Source organism: Symphalangus syndactylus, chromosome 24, assembly GCF_028878055.3.
Source record: "Symphalangus syndactylus isolate Jambi chromosome 24, NHGRI_mSymSyn1-v2.1_pri, whole genome shotgun sequence".
Classification (NCBI taxonomy): Eukaryota; Metazoa; Chordata; class Mammalia; order Primates; family Hylobatidae; genus Symphalangus; species Symphalangus syndactylus.
The window spans coordinates 10,287,569-10,309,619 of NC_072446.2; the positions used below are offsets into that span (position 1 = coordinate 10,287,569).

The 22,051-nt window shown below is 51.9% G+C and overlaps 1 protein-coding gene across 5 annotated transcripts in view; it reads right to left on the reverse strand.

Annotated features, from left to right (window-relative positions):
* OSBPL2 (oxysterol binding protein like 2) overlaps positions 1-22,051 on the reverse strand; it is a 52,129-nt gene that overhangs the window by 6,791 nt on the left and 23,287 nt on the right. For 2 of the 5 annotated variants that reach the window (XM_055265465.2, XM_055265467.2), the window contains exons 5-12: positions 16,701-16,835; positions 15,542-15,639; positions 10,196-10,378; positions 8,426-8,533; positions 7,717-7,806; positions 5,483-5,606; positions 2,971-3,099; positions 216-339 (exon numbers count right to left, since the gene is read on the reverse strand). In XM_055265465.2, coding sequence (XP_055121440.1) covers positions 216-339; positions 2,971-3,099; positions 5,483-5,606; positions 7,717-7,806; positions 8,426-8,533; positions 10,196-10,378; positions 15,542-15,639; positions 16,701-16,835 — 991 coding nt within the window. Of the gene's footprint in view, positions 1-215; positions 340-2,229; positions 3,100-5,482; positions 5,607-7,716; positions 7,807-8,425; positions 8,534-10,195; positions 10,379-15,541; positions 15,640-16,700; positions 16,836-22,051 lie in introns of those variants that run through there. The other 3 variants (XM_055265468.2, XM_063634036.1, XM_063634035.1) reach the window with 2 other exon arrangements.

Sequence of the window (22,051 nt, forward strand, 5' to 3'; positions counted from 1 at the left end):
GGTCTGAGGCAGGTGAGAGATCTTTAAAGCCCTTCACCACAGACGGTCTGAGAAGCCTAGCTAGAAGGCCTGCAGCCTGCTTGTTTGTTTAGGGAGAGGGACGGGGCCCCCCTGTAGGCGAGAGCCTGGCTTCTGCCAGCGAGTGCTTTGTGCTCTCCCACCCTAGCCAGGGCATCCTTGGCCCCAAGCTTCCTCCTCTGACTGCGTGGACACACCCATGTTGCCATTCTCCATGCCACGGATGTCAGGGCGCAGGCGGCAGTCCGTGGGTGGCAGGGTCTTCTCCATGCCTGTCTCCAGCTCGTTGAGGCTCACAGTGAAACTGGTGAAATTATACATCTGTGGAGCAAGGCACAGAGACGCGACCTCAGCAGGGCCTCTGAACCATGGACTACGCTCCAAGACCCCCAGTGGGCCCCTGAAATCCCGCAGGTGCTACCTGACTGCCACCATGGGAACCTACTTCCGCTCACGTCTTCCACCCGCAAATTCAATGCCTCTGCCGTCTTCACTAAGCACGTATCATGCACTGTGGCTGTAACATTTGCATTTTGAGGTATAACAGCAAAACTCACACACATTTCTTTTTCTGTCTTCACAACTTCATCAACAGATTTGTCACCAGCTTGCTGGAAACACTCCAGCCACGCCACCTGTCTCCCACTGCTAAACCCTCAGCTTGTACCTGCTCCTTTCCTGCCCTCAGCCACACCTGCCCACAGGTTCCTCCTCTTTACCCCTGCAGCTGCCAAAGCCTCAGCCCCGGGAGCAAGTTAATTTGTCACATTAAAAACTGGAATGCTTAGGGTATGACAATACCCCCGTGCCCAGGACGCCCAGAGCCTTGCTCTGCCTGACTTCTGGCTCGCAGCTGTCTGCTCGGCGTCTTGTGGACAGCACACCCGAGCAGGCCTGCGGCAGCACCCTGCACCCACCCGGCCTCTGCAGCCCTCAAGGCCCTGGCTCCACTCAGGTCCTCCCGCCACAGCCAGGTCCTCCAGCCACCACCCGTGTCCTCCCTCTTCTGTTGCTGCCCTCACAGCATCTCAGCAAGCAGCCAGAAAGGCCACAAGAAACATCAATCGCGCCCGTCACCCCCTGCTCAAATGACTCCTGGTGCCCCACGTCACAGCAAATACTGAAGTCATCTGGAGACCCCTGCACCCCCTCCACCCTCATCCCCATGGCCCCCTGGGCCCTCACACACTAGTCTACTCCAGGGGGCTCTGCCCTGTCCCCTCCGCCCAAATGCAATCCCTAGACACCCCCACCCCTACCCTATGACTGAAGCCACAGCACTCAGATGCCCTCCCTGGCACCCAAGGCACCACCTGGCTCTCAGATGTGAGTCAACCACCTGCCCCGCCTCCCTCCTGGGACCTCGTCTGCCTGGTTCTAGTGCCCAGGCTCACAGGGCCTGGCAGGCAGGCAGGACTCAACACATACGCTGAGCCAAAGGCTGGAAGCACGAGTTATCTTTTTTTTTTTTTTTTTTTTTTTTTTGAGACGGAGTCTCGCTCTGCTGCCCAGGCTGGAGTGCAGTGGCGCAATCTCGGCTCACTGCAAGCTCCGCCTCCCGGGTTCACGCCATTCTCCTGCCTCAGCCTCTCCGAGTAGCTGGGACTACAGGCGCCCGCCACCACGCCTGGCTAATTTTTTTTGTATTTTTAGTAGAGACGGGGTTTCACCGTGGTCTCGATCTCCTGACCTCGTGATCCACCCACCTCGGCCTCCCAAAGTGCTGGGATTACAAGCGTGAGCCACCGCGCCCGGCGAGCACGAGTTATCTTTAAAGAGACTTCCCTGAAAAAAAACATAAGCAATTTTCCTAATAACAAATTTAAAATACCAATAGTATCATTGGCAGGCCACAGCGTCTCATGCCTGTGGTCCCAGCAACTCAGGAGGCCAAGGCAGGAAGATAATGCTTGAGGCCAGGAGTTCGAGACCAGCCTGGGCAACATAGCAAGACCTCCTCTCTGCAAAACATAGAAAATTAGTCTGGCATGGTGGCACACGCCTGTGGTCCTCGCTACTCGGGAGGCTGAGGTGGGAGGATCACTTGAGCCCAGAAATTGGAGCCTGCAGTGAGCCAAGATCACACCACTGCACTGCAGCCTGGGTGACAGAGCGAGACTCTGCCTCTATTAAAAAAGAAAACAGCGTGGTTAAACCAGTTCGTACTCTACTCAAATGATAGCAGTGACTGTTGAGATAACGTGCTCAGAGTGAAGGTTTTGCTTCCTTTTCTGTATTTTACGCATGTTCTGCTCTGTTTATGGGACATACAAAATTGCATAAGTTGCATATATTTTATATACAAATAAGAATTTATAAAAAAATACTAAGATATTACATGTGATATTTATCATACAACCATATATCACATATTTTGTTATTTGTCGTAAGACATGTAGTTTATCATATATTTAATAAAAATTATAAGTGCAATTTTCAAAAATAAATATCACAAGGTATTTAAGCATCTAAATTGACAAGTTAGAAAAGCAATCTCCCCGAACAGGTATGGAAGCCTCTTCTGATAAGATGCACTCAGTGCGGGCCTTGGCCGGCAATGGCCGTGTCTGTCTGATGTTCCCAGGGGAAGCACAAGCATCGGCGGGCAGCTCCGACACGCGGCGGGCAGCTCTGACATGCAGCTGAGCATGAGTCCACACCTCGACCTGCATGTCCTATGGAGCAGTGGTGCCCAGCCAAGGCAGGCAAGCACAGGGCCGGGACGCAGCTCCAGGGACAACAGAAGCCACTCCGACAATGGCAGAGGTCCCTCCGTCTGCTCTGATGGAAGCCCCTCCTTCTGCTCTGGGACAACAGCCTGAGGCAAGGTGGCAGGCAAGGGCCCAAGGACAGGGAAGAGCCGAGGGGCTGGGCCCAGAGGCGGGTGTGACATGGGCAGGCAGAGAGGCCTGGCCTCACAGTGGGGGCGTCAGGCCATGGAGGGACACAGACCTGGGCAGAGTTGGGGGGCCGGGTGTTGATCCTCCAGAGCAGCTTGCTGCCGGGAATGACCTGCACGGTCTCCTGGGCCACAGGCACGTCATCAGCCACGTCGCTGTCAGCCTTCCCGGAGTCTTCATCCTGAAACACAGAACCCTGCTGTGTGGCTGCCCGGGGCCAGGCCGCTCTTGGCCAGGAGGACAGCTATTCTCAGAGCGCCTTTCAGACCAGTCACCATGCCTGAGCAGAGCCAGGTGGCCTTTTCCTATTTTTTTTTTTTTTTTAAAGACGGAGTCTTGCTCTGTTGCCCAGGCTGGAGTGCAACGGTGCGATCTCGGGTCACTGCAACCTCTGCCTCCCGAGTTCAAGAGATTCTCCTGCCTCAGCCTCCTGAGTAGCTAGAATTACAGGCGCCCACTATCATGCCCAGCTAATTTTTTGTACTTTTAGTAGAGACGGGGTTTCACTATGTTGGCCAGGCTGGTCTCGAACTCCTGACCTCAGGCAATCCACCCGCCTCTGCCTCCCAAAGTGCTGAGATTACAGGCGTTAAGCCACCACACCTGGCCTTTTTTTCTTAAACTAAGGAGAAAATTGAATTTCTTCTCCAGTCTATGACACTGTCTGTCCATCACTGTACGGAGAGGAGCTGGGCCCCAGTCCCTAAAGCAGCTCACACCCCTTCGTGGGGCTGTGCTGTCTGTTCTGACACCCAGAACGGAGATGACAGAGGTCAGTGGCCAGGCGTGTTTCCCTTCAGGAGACGAAGGAGGTCAGCGGCCAGGTGTGTTTCCCTTCAGGAGATGAAGGAGGTAAGTGGCCAGGCGTGTTTCCCTTCAGGAGACGAAGGAGGTAAGTGGCCAGGCGTGTTTCCCTTCAGGAGACGAAGGAGGTAAGTGGCCAGGCGTGTTTCCCTTTGGAAGAAGCGGTGCACGCGAAACGGCGCTTCATGGAGTCTGAGCGCGACGACACAGCGGTGCCTTCGTGGAGTCTGAGCACAAGGACACGGCGGTGCCTTCCAAACAGCAGGTTCATTCACATGCCCGGTGCCTCCCCAGAAGGCAGGTTCTGGGACTGAGAGCTTTCTAGATAGTGCAGCTTTGCCCTCCATCAAGAAGTTGCTCCTGTGTGGGGGTTTCAGGCTCTCTACACCCTGATGAAAAGATAAAACCTGCCACACTGCTTCTCAAAATAAATGGGTCCTAGAAAAGGGAGAGAATGATTCCAGAAGCAGCTGTTCAGGGAGACCATTGAAAACAAGCGAGTCAAAGCCCAGGGCTTCCTGCACCAGCTGTATTCACACTGGCTGTAGGCCCCGTGGCCCGAGGCTGGGGTGAGGGAGAGCCGTGGCTCAAGGACAAGCATTCACAGAAAACTCCCATTTCTAGGTCGCCTCAAGGAGCAGGAAAGCATCAAAAGACATCGCTAAATGGATGTACCCTTCTAGGTCTGTCTAGTGTGTACGCAGAATTTTCCTTTTTAAATAAAAGAGGGTGATTAGAGAAGGTGTCTAACAGCACAAATGAATATACTACAACATAAGAAACACTTGGGATCCGGAGGAGGCTGAATGTTTCCGTTAAATAAATATTGAACATTTCAGGCTTGGTACATTCCAGTTCATTATGTAGAAAATATGACACCTCTTTTGAACTATCACTTTTATTTTTAAGTTCAAGAACAACTAGTCTTAAGGTAATGAGTATTCCAAAGCTCTAAGGGGAAAAAGCCTTGCCAGTACTTTCTGGCTGTTGAATATATTATCTGGTACTCACAACTAAAAACAGAAAATTGAAATTCACTTGATTTTTAACAATATGTCTAGCCTAACTCAAAGAAAGCGAGAAGATTTATTAAGGACCCAGAACTTGGAGCTTCCAGAAAAGAAACAGCCTTGCCTGAGGTTCCCTCAGATACTTCCAGCCATGGGGGCCAGCGACTATGTATGACTCTAGGGCACTGGTGCCCACGGTTTATAGCAGCAGCCTCTATGTAACTGAAATACAGATAAATCGGCTGGGTGTTGTGGCTCATGCCTATTAGTAATCCCAGCACTTTGGGAGGCCAAGGTGGGAGGATTGCTTAAGCCCAGAAGTTCAAGACCAGCCTGGGCAACATAGCAAGACCCCATCTCTACAAAAAAATAAAAATTAGTCAGGCATGGTGGTACATGCCTATAGTCCTAGCCACTTGGGAGGCTAAGGAGGGAGGATTGCTTGAGCCTGGTGGCTGGGGGGTGCAGTGAGCTATGACTGCACCACTGCACTCCAGCCTGGGCAACAGAGGGAGACCCTGCCTGGAGGGAAAAAAAAAACAAAACGGAAAGAAATACAGATAAACCTCCCCACTAATACTGGAACCCACAACACACGGTTCATCTAGACAGACAAATTCTGCACATTCATCTCTCCTGGTGGGGCCCAAAGGCTCCCTGGGCCCCCAACAGGTGAGCTAAAGGCAGCAGCGGCCTGGCAGCCCTCAGCACCCAGGGCTCAGCTCTGCCCGGGGACGCCCCAGCCCTTACCAGCTTGGCCTTTCTCAGGTGGTCGCCTCTCCTCTCCTGCTTCTTGAAGGATTCATATGAAACAGGATCTATGCCCCACAAACATTCCGTCCATTTGCCATAGATCATAAAGAGCTTCTTTTTGCTGTAATTAAATGGGATTTTTAAGGCCAAGTTTTAGTCATTACAAACCATTTGTCTAAACATGTAGCACCTTAATTTTGACCCTGGAATAAATTCCCCTCAGGCATGTTTTCTTATGCATTTTGGGACATCTCTGGACATAAAGGTGAAGGTGAAAATTTGCATTCTGGGACCATTCCTAGCCGATACCATGGAAAGGAAAATGAAGGGCCGGAAACCTGAAGGACGGACAGCCCACGGGGCTGCAGGAGATGGCAAGGGACAGAAACCCAAAAGACAGATGGCCCACGGGGCTGCAGGAGACGGGAAGGGGCAAAAAAAGAGTGAGCGTTTTAAAATGTAAAGCTGCATGCGCCCACTGATCATTGTCAACACACTGAATGTGTTGTGTGTGTGTCCTTCAGCCCTCTTCTAGTAATCGGTGCAGTCAACGCTGCTTGCTTGATCTTTGGTTCGCCGCCTGCCTTTTTTCATCAATAATAACCCAGAGACCTATGCAGAGTGGCCACCAGAGATCTCGATTCTAAAAGGGATGAAGCCAAATAGTGCCAGACTCCCATTTTCTTTCTCCTTTCGCCTCTTGCTGGGAAGAGTCAATCACGACCACAGACCCCCAGGAAGTGCAACTCTGACGGGCTCGGGACCCAGGAGGGGACGGTGTCTCTGCAGTGCCTGCAGAGCCAGCGCACAGACGCGGGGAACTGGGCCAGGCCTCACCTAGTAGACAGCCTGGGGACAACTCTCTGTCTCCAAGGACACAGCACCCTTAAATTTAGGATGGAAAACCAGAAAACCAAAACACACTTTACAGGCACTCACTGACTGGCCTCAGGGTCCCCGCCCGGTTCTGGAAAAACATGTTTTACTGCACTCACTGAGGGTCAGCGAGTGTTGGCCTTGGTGCCCCCGCCCGGTTCTGGAAACAGACAGCCAGCTGCTCCCTGGGCTGAGTTCCAAGGGGGAGAGGTGTCAAAACACTGATGACTGCTACCCCGTTGTAAGACTCCTATCCCTTCTAGGTCCACACATTGATCCTCACATGTTTTATGGGAGAAATGGTCAGTCATAAGCCTGGCCATTTTATTTTATAGGCTGTTCAAACAGGTGCATTTCTGGTATACCATAGAGGGTGGACAGAGCAGAAACACCAACTGTCTTATTTTTTTGAGACAGCCTCTTGCTCTGCTGCCCCGGCTGGAGTGCACTGGTGTGATCTTGGCTCACTGCAACCTCCACCTCCCGGGCTCAAAAGATTCTTGTGCCTCAGCCTCCCAAGTAGCTGGGATTACAGATGTGCGCCTTCACATCTGGCTAATTTTCGTATTTTTAGTAGAGACGGGGTTTTACCATGTTGGCCAGGCTGGTCTCGAACTCTTGACCTCAGGTGATCTGCCTACCTCGGAAGTGATGGGATTACAGGCATCAGCCACTGCACCTGGCCCTGACTGTTTTAAATTGGGGGTTAGTTTCTAATGCGAAATGTCTACATTTTTGGAACTAGAAGGAACTTCATGACATTCTATGGCTCAAATTCCTTACTGAAAAAAACAAATTTGAGACCCAGATTACAAAGTAATTAACCCAAATGGGGAGAAAAAACTGAAAAATTTGTTAAAACAGTACTGACCATTTCTCTGCTCACAAAAACTTGTGAAAGTCCCTGATTTAAAGACTGGAGTGAACTGGTCACGTGACACTGACGCCGCACAAGCTAACACATTTGAGTCTCGCCTGACAACGTGCATGGGGTGCTGGTGGAAGGAAAGGGCAAGGCCACACTCCCCCCACCTCAGCTCTGCTGCGAAACAGTCTCATCTCATCTCCCAGTGGAAACAGCTGACTTCTCAAGACAATTTTATCAAAAGAAGATGGCCCCAGTAACAAGCCACCTAGAAACTACATTCAAAAATACCCTTTCTTTCTTTTTATGCTGAATAACAAAATGTCTTTCCAAAACAAGAAAGAGTCACACTTCTGGACCATGAACAGATGGCACTGGTGTACCCGCGTCTCGTGCATGTCTGCACACGCAGGCCCAGGAGCACCTGAGCCCTCTAACGGGGACACACAGGCTGCAGTGGTGCCCCATGAACCACCTGGCAAGGACCTACTTTTTGTCTTGAATGTGTCCTTCCACCTTGTGAAGTTCTTTTCCGAATAATCCACACGGTTTAAAGTGAAGCACACACTTATGTCCAGTTCTGTAAGAAAAACAAACACATGTTTCTGCTGCAAGACAGCAAACAGCCGGAAAGGGCAACTCTGTAACAGGAGAAGGGCGGTGGAGGCCCCTGGGGCAGGCAGGGGGTGACGGCAAATGGGTGTGGTGGGCCTTTGGGGCAATGGAAGTGTTTGAAACGGGCTGTGGGGACGGCTCTATGATTCGGTCAATTTACTAAAAATCACTTAAGTGTCCACTCAGAATGGGCGAATCTTATGATGCATCGATTATACCTCACTAAAGTGGTGAAAAGGCAAAGCCCACCAGTCATGAGCTTCCAGGAGTAGGGCATTCGAGCCTAGACAGTGGCCAACAGCTGTGGACGGCCACTGCGCTGCATCTGGCAATGACACGGCTCTTCAGCATAGCTCAAAGCCTTAAAGTAAAGACCGTGACTAAAAACGAGGCTGTGAACGAGGAGCACCCATGGCCAACACCGGTCAAAGTCCAGGCAGCTGCTATGCCTGGGCTGGTGGGGACACGGCAGCAGCTCGTGCGGCTGAGCTAAAACCCACCAGGAGCACGGATGCTCACGCTCCCTGACTCGCCCATCCCCACCCGGAGCCTCGCACTCTCACCCAGCGGTGGGGTGCTGTCACCTGTGGTTTAAAATCTCCACTGTCCCATACTGCTCTATCCACAGCTTCCCGATGATGACGTTGTGGACGCAGCAGGTGGGGTTGGTCCAGGTGTAGGCTTCATTATGTCTGTGAAGACACCAGAAAACAAGCGGTGAGAGTCCAGAAAAGCCAAGACACGACGTGACCTAAGACGCAACGACCAGGCGGGGCTGGGTCACAGCAACCGGCACCCACGGGAGAGCAGCATGCTGCTTTGAAGCCCCTGTGATGGAGGTTGTGTATTTAGCATGCGTTTGAAATGTACTTCTTCTTTCCTTTGTAGCATCTACAAAGCTTTCTACTTAAATGTCAAGACAAGTTAATAAGCAATCAAAGAAGACTGAACAAAGAGAAATGGCTTTCCTGTGAAGTCGTCAAAAGAAAAGCCACCTCACCAGACACATACGGCAGTAATGCAGGGTCCTGGGCATGCGGCCCTGGCTATCTGGGGAGCTGGCACGTGGCTGTGGAGGAGTGCAGGGTTTTCAACTGCACTCCACATACTTGTTTCCTTTATTCCTCATCCTCCCAAATGGCCCTGCTCAAGAAGAAAACACCCCACAAATGTGAGGCAGTAGATTAGCAGCCCCATGTTCTAAGGGGCTATGTGGAGGAGCCACAGTGAAGGCAGAAATCTGCTCAGAGCAGGATATTTTGCGACACGTGTGGAATTCTCTCAATTTCCTGGGAGTGGAACCCAAACTGGTTCATCAGCAAGGTTATCAGCAAGGTGTACAACTTTATCAGCAAGGTGTACAACTTTTCATTTCTGCACGCCTCTTCCTAAGAAAGCAAGGCCACTGCACAACAGGCACTAGGCCGTACCAGCCCCAGGACACACTCTCAGGGGCTTCTCCAGGTCCTTGTGGAACCTTCTAGCCACCATCCAGGCAGGGCCAATGTGAAGCAAAACCCACATCGAATGCTTCATCAGGCAAGGTGTTGTTTATTACTTATTTCTGTCTGTATTTGTTAGGACCTGGTGCCTACAACAAGACTGCAGGCAGTGGCTTGGCAAGACTCGCATCTCAGAACTGGTGGCCCAGGAGGACGCCAGCATCCGGTCTGTGTCTGCCAGGTCTTAGCGGCCGGCGTTTGTTGGACACTTGTGTTTTGCTTTGAGGCGTCTTTGGTCGACACTGGACTGGGGAGCGTTTAGGCTGAGAGTGAAGAGGGGTGGTGAGCAGCCTCTCAGAGGGTCCCCTCCCACACTGTTTCAAATTCCAACCCTAAGTCACCCCTGCCACATGAGCACAGGGTGGGGGAGTGTGCAAAGGGCCACTTCCCTGGCTTCCTTCTCAGCTCTCTCCCCCTGTGGCAGGCAGTGCCCTGCAGCAAGCAGCCCTGAAGGGGCCCTGCCAGCAGCTGAGAAGGGCAGCCAGGACACAGGTGCCATGGGCAACCCAACCCTCATCCCCACCACAACCTCACGGTCCCTGGCCCTCAGAAACCCTGCCAGACTGGTGTGGAAGCTGCTAAGTTTGGGGCTGTTATGCAGTAAAAGACAAGAAATACAATGAACGATGACGGAAAGGGGTGCAAATTCCAACTGCAGACGTGAGGATGCACCCCAGCAACATGGGACCCTGGTCAGGAAGCTCATGTGAAGACGTTTCTGCTGTGGGGAGGTCACCACCTCCGGAGAAAAATGACAGGGTTTCCTTCTGAAGGAAGGTTTCCCTCCACATCACTAGCACCCATTTCAGTTTCTGCAGGAAGCGGATCTCAGCAGGACGCACCGACACTCACTTGAGCAGCTCCAGGGTGATGGTGCCTCGGGGCTCCGCCTCCACGCTTTTGCCCCAGAACTTGAGCTTGGGGTAGATGGAGCCGTGGAACAGGAAGTCATGGTTGAGGCCTTCCGAGTGGAACGCACTGATGGGGGGGTGGTGACTGACCTGTTCCGATATAAATCTGAATCCTAAATCTTCCCTAGGTCAAAGAATAAAAAAAAGGGAAAGAGACACATTAATGGCAGCAAAATAAAAGAAAGGGCAGCTCAGACATCATGTGGAGCCCCTCACGGGATGCTGGGAAGCAGGGGCCCTCCGTGCCACAGCGTGTGGTGGAAACACCCAACACCGCCTCTCCGACATCACACTTGGCCTAACGCTGGCAACAGACACACAAACATGACATCGCACTCGGCCTAACGTTGGCAACAGACACACACACACACGACATTGCATTTGGCCTAACGTTGGCAACAGACACACACACACACACATGGCTTCCAGAGCACATCTGACCCACCCAGAGAGGGCAATGGTGCAGGAGGGGCCTCCACCCTGATGCCGCACTTGCTCTCCATGGGACCACCTGAGCCACATCAGTGTCTGGCTAGAGGTGCCCAGAGATGCAGGTGGAGAAGCAACCCTTACAGATTCCTGACTCCAAACCCTCAACCCCGAGGGACTCCCACTGCCCAGGAACTCAGGACCCTAAAACCCTTTCTGAAGGGGGTGCCCCTTCCTTGCCTTTCTACAAGGCCCCTGAAATTTCCGAGATGGAATGGCTTATACCCCAAAATATTCCTGTCCAGGAAACAGGATTTTTAGTATACTCTCTTTTTCAATCAAAATGTCAGCTTTTAATTGTTCCGGAACTGTGAATACACCTACAGTTGTAGTCATTTAAAAATTAGAAAAGCTAAACCACATAATTACCAACTTAACTGGAATCAGAATTTCCAATCATTACAGAAGAAGGAAAGTTGAAAAATTAGATTTTAAAAGGTTGACTACCAAGGTATGTAATTTACAAAATGAATACTTGTCGAAGAAATGAATGTGTATTTTTAGCTATAACAAGGGATCTGTAGGGATCCAGGGTATCAGGAAAGGACTTGGTCCACGTCCATGGCCCCTAACCTGACAGACTGTCAGGGTCTCACAGACGCACAGCACACGGCAGACACTGGCAAGGACGATCCGGAAGTGAACGCACGACAGACGACGTGTCTCGGCACTGTGAAGGTGCACAGCTTGCTTCCGGCTGTGCAGCAGGAACTCCGGCCCCGGGTGCAGCCCCTGGGGAAGGTTGCTGGCGGCACGCCCGCTCTACCCGGCCCAGGCGGCTTGCACTCCTTTCACCCGCAAGGCTTCTTCTCTATCATCTAGAACTTCTTTCCTCTTCTGATTTATCTTTATCTTTTTTTGAGATAGAATCTCAAAATCTCTATCTCCCAGGCTGGAGTGCAGTGGCGTGATCTCGGCTCACTGCAACCTCCACCTCCAGGTTCAAGTGATTCTCCAGCCTCAGCCTTCTGAGTAGCTGGGATTACAGGTGCCTGCCACCACACCCGGCTAATTTTTTGTATTTTTTAGTAGAAACGAGGCTTCACCATGTCGGCCAGGCTAGTCTCGAACTCCTGACCTCAGGCGATCTGCCCACCTCAACCTCCCAAAGTGCTGGGATTACAGGCGTGAGCCACCGCGCCCGGCCTGATTTATCTTTTTCAAGACATTTTAATAATTTTTTAAGAGCCAATCCCGTCAATGCCTCCGACGGTGGCACAGCACGCTGACCAGAGGATGGGAAGGCTGGCAGGCAGCAACAGGAATACTGCTCAAGATAAATATCTAGAAAAGGAAGCACATTCTACATGAATTCAGAACAGAAGACTCCCTCCCAAGTGATTCTCGTGGCCAGTCTTTCCCTTGTCCAGGCCTTAGCCTCCCCTTTCCCAGAAGCAGAAGTAGGGCTGCTCCCTGCATCATGTGCCAAGACCCACAGTTGCCTGCTGGACCCTGCTGTCACCACGCCACACTCTATCCAAACTAGTCCTACTTGCTCAAAGGCAACGATATCTTGAGAACAGGTGCTCGGCTGCCCAGTGCCAGCCAACTTCTAAATCAGACGAAAAACACAAAGTTGGCATTCACGCATGGGCAGCATGTGGGTAAGGACCAGCAGCTGACCCAGCCAGGATGAGCCAGGAACAGATTAGAATTTGAAGCTGTGACATTTATGTTGCTTCTCCAAACTGCATAGTGATTTATATACAGAAGTGCAGGAAAGCCTGTACTACTAACAACGGCTCCTCCCAAAATGGTCTGACAGGCAGTGCTGACACACCTAGGACAAATGTGGGCACACACTTTTAAACTCTTTACACGCTGGAAGAGAGCCCATTTGAAGCAAACCAAATCCCACAACCATTTGCTCACTATTGATAAAAATCTCAATCATGGCCAGGCGTGGTGGCTCACGCCTGTAATCCCAGCACTTTGGGAGGCCAAGGTGGGCGGGTCACCTGAGGTTGGGAGTTCGACACCAGCCTGGCCAACAAGGTGAAACCCTGTCTCTACTGAAAACACAAAAATTAGCCAGGCCTGGTGGCGTGCGCCTGTAATCCCAACTACTCGGGAAGCTGAGGCGGAGAATCAGGAGAATTGCTTGAACTGGGAGGCAGAGGTTGCAGCAAGCCGAGATCATGCCACTGCCCTCCAGCCTGGGCAACCAATGGAGACTCCGTCTCAAAAAAAAAAAAATTATCAATCATTAATAACACATAAAATACACGAAAGGGCCCCAAAACAGTGACGTGAAGTTTCAAAGGAATTGCACTTCTTTGAACCCAAGATGCCATTAATTGCACTGCACACCATTATTTTATGAAAGAAAGAAAAAAATGCTGCAGATGAAACTATGACTTGGGCTGGGCACAGAGGCTCACACCTGTAATCCTAGCACTTTGGGAGGCTAAGGTAGGCAGATCACTTGAGCTCAGGAGTTCAAGACCAGCCTGGGCAACATAGCAAAATCCTGTCTCTACTGAAGATACAAAAATTAGCTGGGCATGGTGGCGCACGCCTGTAGTTCCAGCTACTTGGGAGGCTGAGATGGGAAGACAACTTGAGCCCAGGAGGTCGAGGCTACAGTGAGCCGTGATCATATCCAGGGGGTTAAGGCAGGAGGTCGAGGCTACAGTGAGCCGTGATCATGTCACTGAACTTCAGCCTGGGTGACAGAGCGAGACCTCGTCTCAAAAAAAAAAAAAAAAAAAGGAAAAAGAAACTGACATGTAGAAGTGCTGCAACATGAACAATGTGTCTCAGAATCAATGAAACACTATAATTTAGAAAAAGTTTTTAATATCACAGGAAAATTATGACATGTTAAAAAGGGATACAAATTAACATCATATTTTGAAACACACACAAAAGAAAGTGTAACAAAATGCTGACGGTTATCTTTATGTTTTTTTAAAGAGACAGGGTCTGGCTCTGTAGTCCAGGTTAGGGTGCAGTGGCACGATCACTGTAACTTTGAACTCCTGGCTCAAGTGATGCTCCTGCCTGGGCCTCCCGGGTTGCAGGTATTCCAGGCGTGAGCCCAGCCAGCTCTTGTCTTTTATGGGATTATGCCTGATTCATCTTTTCTACCTTTCTCAATGTTACACATTTTCTATAAGGAGCACTGTCTTGTAATTAAAAAAACAAACAGACTTCATAATAAAATAACCCAACAGAATCTCAACTAACCCAGAATCCAAATAAGAGGCTAATTGTTTTGGCTCAACTCCCTTTTTCACAGAAAAATAATAAAACAAGATGATAAAGGAGCCCGCCTTCCCTCCCGTCTGCACTCTGTTCCTGGGCAGGGAGGCGTGCAGCCCAGCAGCCTGTGGCAAACAGCTTGCATTCTGCACAGCAGACTTGTCTAGATAACCACCCACGCCCCTCCAGCTCCTTCTCCCCAGGCAGGCGGAGCGAGCTGTGTGTGCTGGGCTCCACCGACAGTCGGAACAGTGAAGGGCGTCCCACCAGCAAGCTCCTTCTCCCCAGACAGAGTGAGCTCTGCGTGCTGGGCTACCTCGACAGTCGGAAGAGTGAAGGGTGCCCCTCCAGCAAGCTCCTTCTCCCCAGGCAGGCGCGGTGAGCTCTGTGTGCTGGGCTACCTCAACAGTCAGGAGAGTGAAGGGTGCAGCGAGAGTGCCCTGCCCCTCCCTCCTTCAGAACCGTAGCTTAGCCCTGTCACAGAGACAGTAGCTGAACTGTGCTCTGCTGACTGTCCCTACGCATCTGCAAATGGGCACTTACATGCATCTACAAGAGAATGACGGGGTCCACGGGCAGTGGAATAAAAATCATTTTAGACATCACCAAATGGCCCAGAAGGAAGCCACATACATCTCTCTCATCCACAGCTCCCCGGAGCCCCAGCCAGGCTGCTCGATGGCTGAGGAATTACCACACTGCCACATACATGCCATGGTCTGGCCTGCTTTTGACTTCATTTGTTGGTTTGGGTGGGCACTGTCACCTGGGCAGAATCCCAGGATGATTCTGTGAATAACCACAGCAGTCCCCAGAGCAACCAGGTGGGTGAAGAGAACCTCAACCAGTCCTTCCAGAGGCCCAGCCACAAACAACATGATGTGGGGCCCGGCTGGACCTCTGGGGTCAGAGTTCTGGGACTTGGAGTCATTCTCAGGTCCGTGAGGTGAAGGCCACCAGACACAGGAGGGAAGCTGGGGAGACTCTAGGAAGGGACAGCAACGCTGCCTAGAAGAAAGTTCCATAGGAAGAAGTTTCAGGGATGTCTGGAGATGAGGCGTGGTCTGGTTAACTCTCCCTTGGCCAGAGCCATCTGACCCTTCCTAAAACTCTGGGGAGGCTTTGGTGGCAAACGTGGCCTTGGGAGTGAAACTCCTCTTTGCAATCATTCCTGTTTGGATTTACCTGCTTTTTCAATAGCATTCACTAAATGCTTTGGTAAAACAGCCTAGTTTTGCTCATTAGTACCTGTTTCCATTTTCGGCGAAGCTCACAACAATCCTACACACTTCACAGAGGCTGCACACGCACACGGAAGCGTCTACGGTACGCGCTATCTCCACGCTGGTGTCAAACACACGAAAATATCTCACTGCCAGTGCTTTACACTCACTCAGACGCCGGGGCACTGTTAGCACAACACCCCATGTGTGTGAAACATCTCGCCTACAGCATCCAAACGCTTTAGTGAGCTCTTAATTCAAACAGTTTATTCTCAGAGCAGAGGAATCAATGCTAGTGAAAGAATCAAACTCATCTGTCATCCAGTGAGTTCCACTTACAAGGTATTTACGATGGGCCTTTTCCCCCTTACCTGATTAATTCGTACGTCTCTCCCAAGAGTGGATTAAATGGTTTGCCGGTCCTCTCCCACTGGGAAGCCACAGCCGAAACAGCAAAAGCAGCCACAGACTGTAAATAATCCACAGGGCGGGCAGGAACAGCTTCAGTTAGGACACGCGCTAGAGGAGATGGCCTCTCGTGGAGGGCGGTGGGCACCTGGTTTCTGTCACTATTTGTTCCGTGTGATTTTTCAATTTTCCCCGAGCAGTGTGTCTGAGATTATAGGACTTCCAGGCAACACCCTTCATCACCCGCCACTCCCCCGACAGCACAGAAAGAGGGAACTGGGTGCTGCCTTCCACCCCCGGAGCCGGGCCCTTCCTGGCAGACGCTGCAGCAATGTCAGCCACTCTGTCTCACATGCACACACAAGGCCACACACTCAACACGCACACCCCAAGCACGCATTCACAGAGGCATGTGCACACACGCGCACAGGGACACACGTTATGTGCAACTACAGTCACACACTTATATTTTGTTATTTTTTAAGACACAGGGTCTCACTCTGTCACCCAAGCTGGAGTGCAGTGGCATAATCGTGGCTCACTGTAGCCTCTAGCTCCTGGGCACAAGCGATCCTCTCTCATCAGCCTCTCAAGTAGCTGGCATTGCAGGCACGCACCACTGCACCTGGCTAAGTTTAAAAAAAATTGTTGTAGAGATGCGGTCTCACTGTGTTGCCTCAGCTGGTCTCAACCTCCAGGGGCAATTCATCTGCCTCAGCCTCCCAAAGTGTTGGGATTACAGGAATGAGCCACCGTGCGTGCCCAGCCCACAGTCACACACATGCACACACATGGGGCACGGTGGTGCAACAGGACTCAAGAGGAGCCCAAGGGCAGAGCCCACCACCACCTTCAGCTCTAAGAGGCGGAGACTCCCGGCAGGAGGTGGCAGCAGGGAGCTCTTGGGGCCACTGAGAGCTCAATGGCATTTCCTGCAAGTTCTGTCACCACATACCTGTGGTGACAGGACAAATGCCACGGCCACCAAGTCAGGATGGCACTGAACACTGTGGGGAGCTGTGCGAGTCCTCACATATGCCTGGGGCCCCAAGACTGTGTGGCCAGATATGCAAGGGGTGTCACTTTCATGACAAACTCCCGCCTGGCACTCCTAAGGCCCACCTGCATCCTCTCCAGGGGCTGGGGCTGGCAGGAGGCCCTGTGGATGAGGTACACGTGCTCCATGTACTCCGTGATCCGCTGCAGGAAGCTCAGAGGCTCGTTGAAAGCGATTGGCATCGTGATCTTGGACAGCTCCTGGAAAGATGGGGAAGACTCGCTGGTTACTGCTGCCTTCCTGACACCGCTGGGCTGCCTGATGCCCCTGCTCTGAGCATCCCTTCATGGAGCCGCAGACTCTGGGGTTGAACCAGATCTTCAAACCCCCCATGGGTGAGCCACTCCCTGCCCCATCAGCCCTGCCCTGTGAGCCTCAGCTGCCATCAGACCTAACACACAATCTGTGCTGAGCCTGCAGAGGTCTCTGGCGTGACACCCCTGAATCCTCTCTGCCTCCCCAGCCCACCGCCGCATTCCAGACACAGAGACTTTCACAGGGGCTCCTGGGCCCACCTGCGCCCCCTCCCCGACTCCACATCTTCTCCACCCCACTTCCAGAGCAGTGGTCCCAGGCTGGGCACGGTGGCTCACACCTATAATCCAAGCATCCTGGGAGGCCGAGGCGGGCGGATCCCTTGAGGTCAGGAGTTCAAGACCAGCCTGGCCAACATGGTGAAACCCTGTCTATACTAAAAATACAAAAATTAGCTGTGCATGGTGGCGCACACCTGTAATCCCAGCTACTCAGGAGGCTGAAGCAGGAGAATTGCTTGAACCCAGGAGGTGAAGGTTGCGGTGAGCCGAGATTGTGCTATTGCCCTCCAGCCTGGGAGACAGAGCCAGACTCCGTCTCAAAAACAAAAAAACAGAGTAGTGGTCCCAAGCAGAGCCACCCGCGCCATTAAAAATAGTCCCTGTCTTCCCATCCCTCCAGGATGCCCCGGACATGCCTGAACCTGGCAAATGAGGCCTCCCACAACAGGGCTCCATGCGGCTTTCCCCTAAGGCCTTCCGAGTTGGCAAAGGAGCCTCAGGTGTCTCCTCCCAGGCCCTGGGCAGCACAGAGCGGGCGCATGGCTTAGTGGGGGAAGCTGGGAAGGTGCCAAGGGGACGAGTGCCCACAGGGGCCAGTCTTCCTGCCAGGCTTCCAGGAAAGGGATCCCAAGGGCGGCAGGCATTCCAGGGAAGCACAGCTGTCACCTCAGGGCAAGCTCTTCAGGAAGGAGCAAGGTCTGGGGTTGCCGAAGCAGAGGGAGAGGGAGAGGGACAAGCAGAGAAGGAGAGGACCAGAGAGACCAGAGAGGGACAAGGAGAGGACCAGAGAGGCCAAGAGGGACAAGGAGAGGACCAGAAAGGCCAGGAGGGAGTGGAGGAGGAGGTGCTGGTGGCAACAGGGACAGGGCAGGCTTTGGGATCCACTTGCTGTGGGTTCCCAACTGACACATACACGAGCTGCTGAGCCTCTCAGGCTCCTCATCTGCAGGGACTAAGACGGCCCCCACCAAGCCCTCAGGACACCATGGGCACTGCGTGCGCAGGGTGGACGGAGGGTGGGCAGGGTGTGCACAGCACCACAAGGACGCACTCTGCCTGGGCCGCAAGGTTCCCAAAACTCAGCGTCCGTGCTGGCAGGGGGGCTCTGCTTAGACGCTGGGTCAAGAACGAGTGCAGGGACCGAGGCTGACAGCACAGGGCAGACGCACAGAGCCTGCGGCTCAGGCTGCTGCAGGGGCAAGCAGGCCCCAGATGGCACTGGACACGCGGGGGCTGTGGGCTTAGGAGGGGCTAGAACTGGATTCCAACTGAGGCAGCCTGGGCACATGGGTGTGGCCAAGACTGCACAAGGGAATGTGGCTGCTGAGGAAAGCAGGAAGAGATGTGACCCTCGTGATCAGAGCTCAGCACTGCAGGATCACGTGGCAGAGAAAGAAGGAAGCCCTGAAATGAGCAGAAAAGCAGACAGATGGGGGAGCGTTTGCAATTTATATTCCAGACCAGGATCAACAGCCTCCTGTGCTCTAAACGCCTGGTGAACTAGAACAGGCCACAGTCCACAGCGGCCAGAGATGGGGCCAGGGAGGCCAGGAAGAAGTGCAGCCGGTGGCGGCCCTGAGCATAGGGGAGACGCTGCTTGGTCAGGAGAGGAGAGATGGTATCGCAACTGCGTGCAGCTCCCACCCAGGGAACGCCCCCCGGCTGCTGTGGAAATGCACAGTAATGCAGCCCCACAGAGCGGACTGGGCTGCTTCCAGCAAACTCTACGGGTATTTGCCCCTGACCCAGCAGCCCCACTTCTAGGAACCTACCCCACAGAGCCTCGGCCAAACACACATGCAGGGCTCTTTGCTGCAGCACAGCTGGATCCAAGAAAGACCAGAAATGACCCATATGTCCAACAACAGGGCGCCAGTCCAATGAGCTAGGGGGCAGCCATGTGAGGGAGCGCCACGCCATTAAAAGATTCAGAAGTCGGCCAGGCGAGATGGCTCATGCCTGTAATCCCAACACTTTGGGGGGCCAAGGTGGGGAGGATCACTTGAGGCCAGGAGTTTAAGACCAGCCTGGGCAACAAAGTGAGACCCCGTCTTTACAAAAAAACATTTTTTTTTTTTTTAAGTTGGAGTCTCACACTGTCACCTGGGCAGCAGTGCAGTGGTGCGGTCTCAGCTCACTGCAACCTCTCCGCCTCCTGGGTTCAAGCGATTCTCCTGCCTCAGCCTCCCAAGTAGCTGGGATTACAGGCATGCACCACCACACCCAGCTAATTTTTTGTATTTTTAGTGGAGACAGGGTTTCACTATGTTGGCCAGACTGGTCTCCAACTCCTGACTTCGTGATCCGCCTGCCTCAGCCTCCCAAAGTGCTAGGATTACAGGCGTGAGCCACTGCCAAAAAAATTTTTAAAAGTAGCAGCCAGGCACGGTGGCACACGCCTGTAATCCCAGCACTTTGGGAGGCCGAGGTGGGCGGATCACAAGGTCAGGAGATCGAGACCATCCTGGCTAACACGGTGAAAACCCGTCTCTACTAAAAATACAAAAAATTAGCCAGGTGTGGTGGCGGGCGCCTGTAGTCCCAGCTACTCGGGAGGCTGAGGCAGGAGAATGGCGTGAACCCAGGAGGCGGAGCTTGCAGTGAGCCGAGATCACACCACTGCACTCCAGCCTGGGCAAAAGTGAGACTCCGTCTCAAAAAAAAAAAAAAAAAAAAAAAAAAAAAAGTAGCTGGACATGGTGGTGGGTTCTTGTAGTCCCTGTAGAGGCTCATGTGGGAGGTTCACTTAAGCCCAGGTTGAGGTTACAGTGAGCCATGATCCTGCCACTGCACTCCAGACTGGGTGACAGAGCGAGACTCAGTCTCTAAAAAGAAATAATAAATAAATAAATAGATTAAGAAGTCACTGCATGTTGCTACGGATATATTATCGAATTTTAAAAGGTGGAGAAAGCCTCTCATTTATGTAAAGAAGTGGGGAGAAGGTACATACAGAATCAGCTGTGTGACGCATGAAAGATGTGCCCTAAACTTGGCTCCTGGTCACCTGTGGGGAAAGCAGAGAGCACTATGAGGGAACAGGGACAGGAAGCTGACTCTCCTGGAATATACCTTGCTTGATAAATTTGACGCAGGACCCATAATTTAAAAAGAAAATTAAATTTTAAAAAGTCATCTCTCAATATTAAAAATGAAACAAACGAACCTATGTCATTCCCTTGGTGGCACGATCACCCAGAGTAGAAGCACCCAGGTGGTTTTAAAATGCAGGCATTTGGCCGGACATGGTGGCTCACGCTTGTAATCCCAATACTTTGGGAGGCTGAGGTGGGCGGATCACAAGGTCAGGAGTTTGAGACCAGCCTGGCCAATAAGGTGAAACCCTGTAACTACTAAAAATACAAAAAAAAAAAATTAGCCGGGCATGGTGGCAGGCATCTGTAGTCCCAGCTACTTGGGAGGCTGAGGCAGGAGAATCGCTTGAACCCAGGAGGCAGCGGTTGGCTAAGATCGCACCACTGCACTCTAGCCTGGGCGACAGAGTGAGACTCCCTCAAAAAAACAAAAAACAAAAAAACAAAAAAAACAACACCGCAGGCATTTGAGATATGCCCTGAAGACAAAGACAAGTGGCAACTGCAGGAGCCACAGACATGTGCTGCCTCAGCAAAGACACCGTCGGCAGCAGAGCTGGTCCCACAGGTATGTGGGGCAAAGTGAGTGAGTCACAACTGCGTGCTGGTCTAAATCTATCCTCGCCAGGGCTGCAGAAAACTGGGACTGTCAGTGAGGGAGAAAAGAGATGCAGACATGAGGCCGCAGAGGTTAGGTGGAGCCTGTTGCCCCAAATTTGAAGCATCACTGAAACAAACAAAAACACAGTTCCTAGCTGTAGGAACAGACCTCGAAATACGACTACCCCGGTGGCCTCCTGAGAGCCCGGCTGTGGTCCTGAATTCTCCTTCTCTCCCTGGACAAGTAGATGATTCCAGACCCCAGACAATAAATGCACAGGATAGGCCTGAAGCTCCTTTTGTAAAGGACTCCGGGCCACCTTGAAGAGACTCTCACTGACCAAAGATACAACAATTTGTGGACTGGAAGACATCAATAGGTTAAATGCGAGGAGGTAAACAAAAGACAAACTAGCTGGATACACAAGTCACACTGGATGATGCCAGTGAATGAATACATTATGTGAAAACTTCAATAGAGAGGAAGAATCACTCACTGGTCCTGACTTTCCTACACAAACTGCATTTACAGCAAAGGAAGGGGACCCTCTCACCACAGAAATATCCCTGGCAATCAATAAAGGGTGATCATGTTGGCACAGCTCCAACTAGCAACTCCTAGTGAGTTAATGGACCCAGGCTCTGAGCACCCACAGCTTTGTTTGTTTGTTAGAGACAGGGTCTCACTCTGTCACCCAGGCTGGAGTGTAGTAATGTGATCACCGGTCACTGCAGCCTCAACCTCCCAGGCTCAAGTGATCCTCCTACATCAGCCACCCGAGTAGCTGGGAGCCCAGGCATGCGCCACCATGCCCAGCTAATTCTTTTTTGCAGAGATGGGATCTCACTTTGTTGCCCGGGCTGGTTCTGAACCCGTGGCCTCGAGCGATCCTCTCGCCTCAGCCTCTGACAGTGATTATAGGCGTGAGCCACCGCATGCCTGGCCTGCCCATAGCTTTTAAATTCAGAAAAAGAGCAACAAAAAGGCTTCCTGACAGAGGGACACAAACAAGGTCCACACACAGGACTGCAAACACCAGAGGGCAACACATGAGACCACTGGACATTTGAACATAGATTATCTGATGATATTAAATAACTTTCTAAAGTTATTTTCTAAAGTATAATAATAATATCATGGTCACATTAAAAAAAGAATCCTTATCCTTTAAATATACGTAAGAA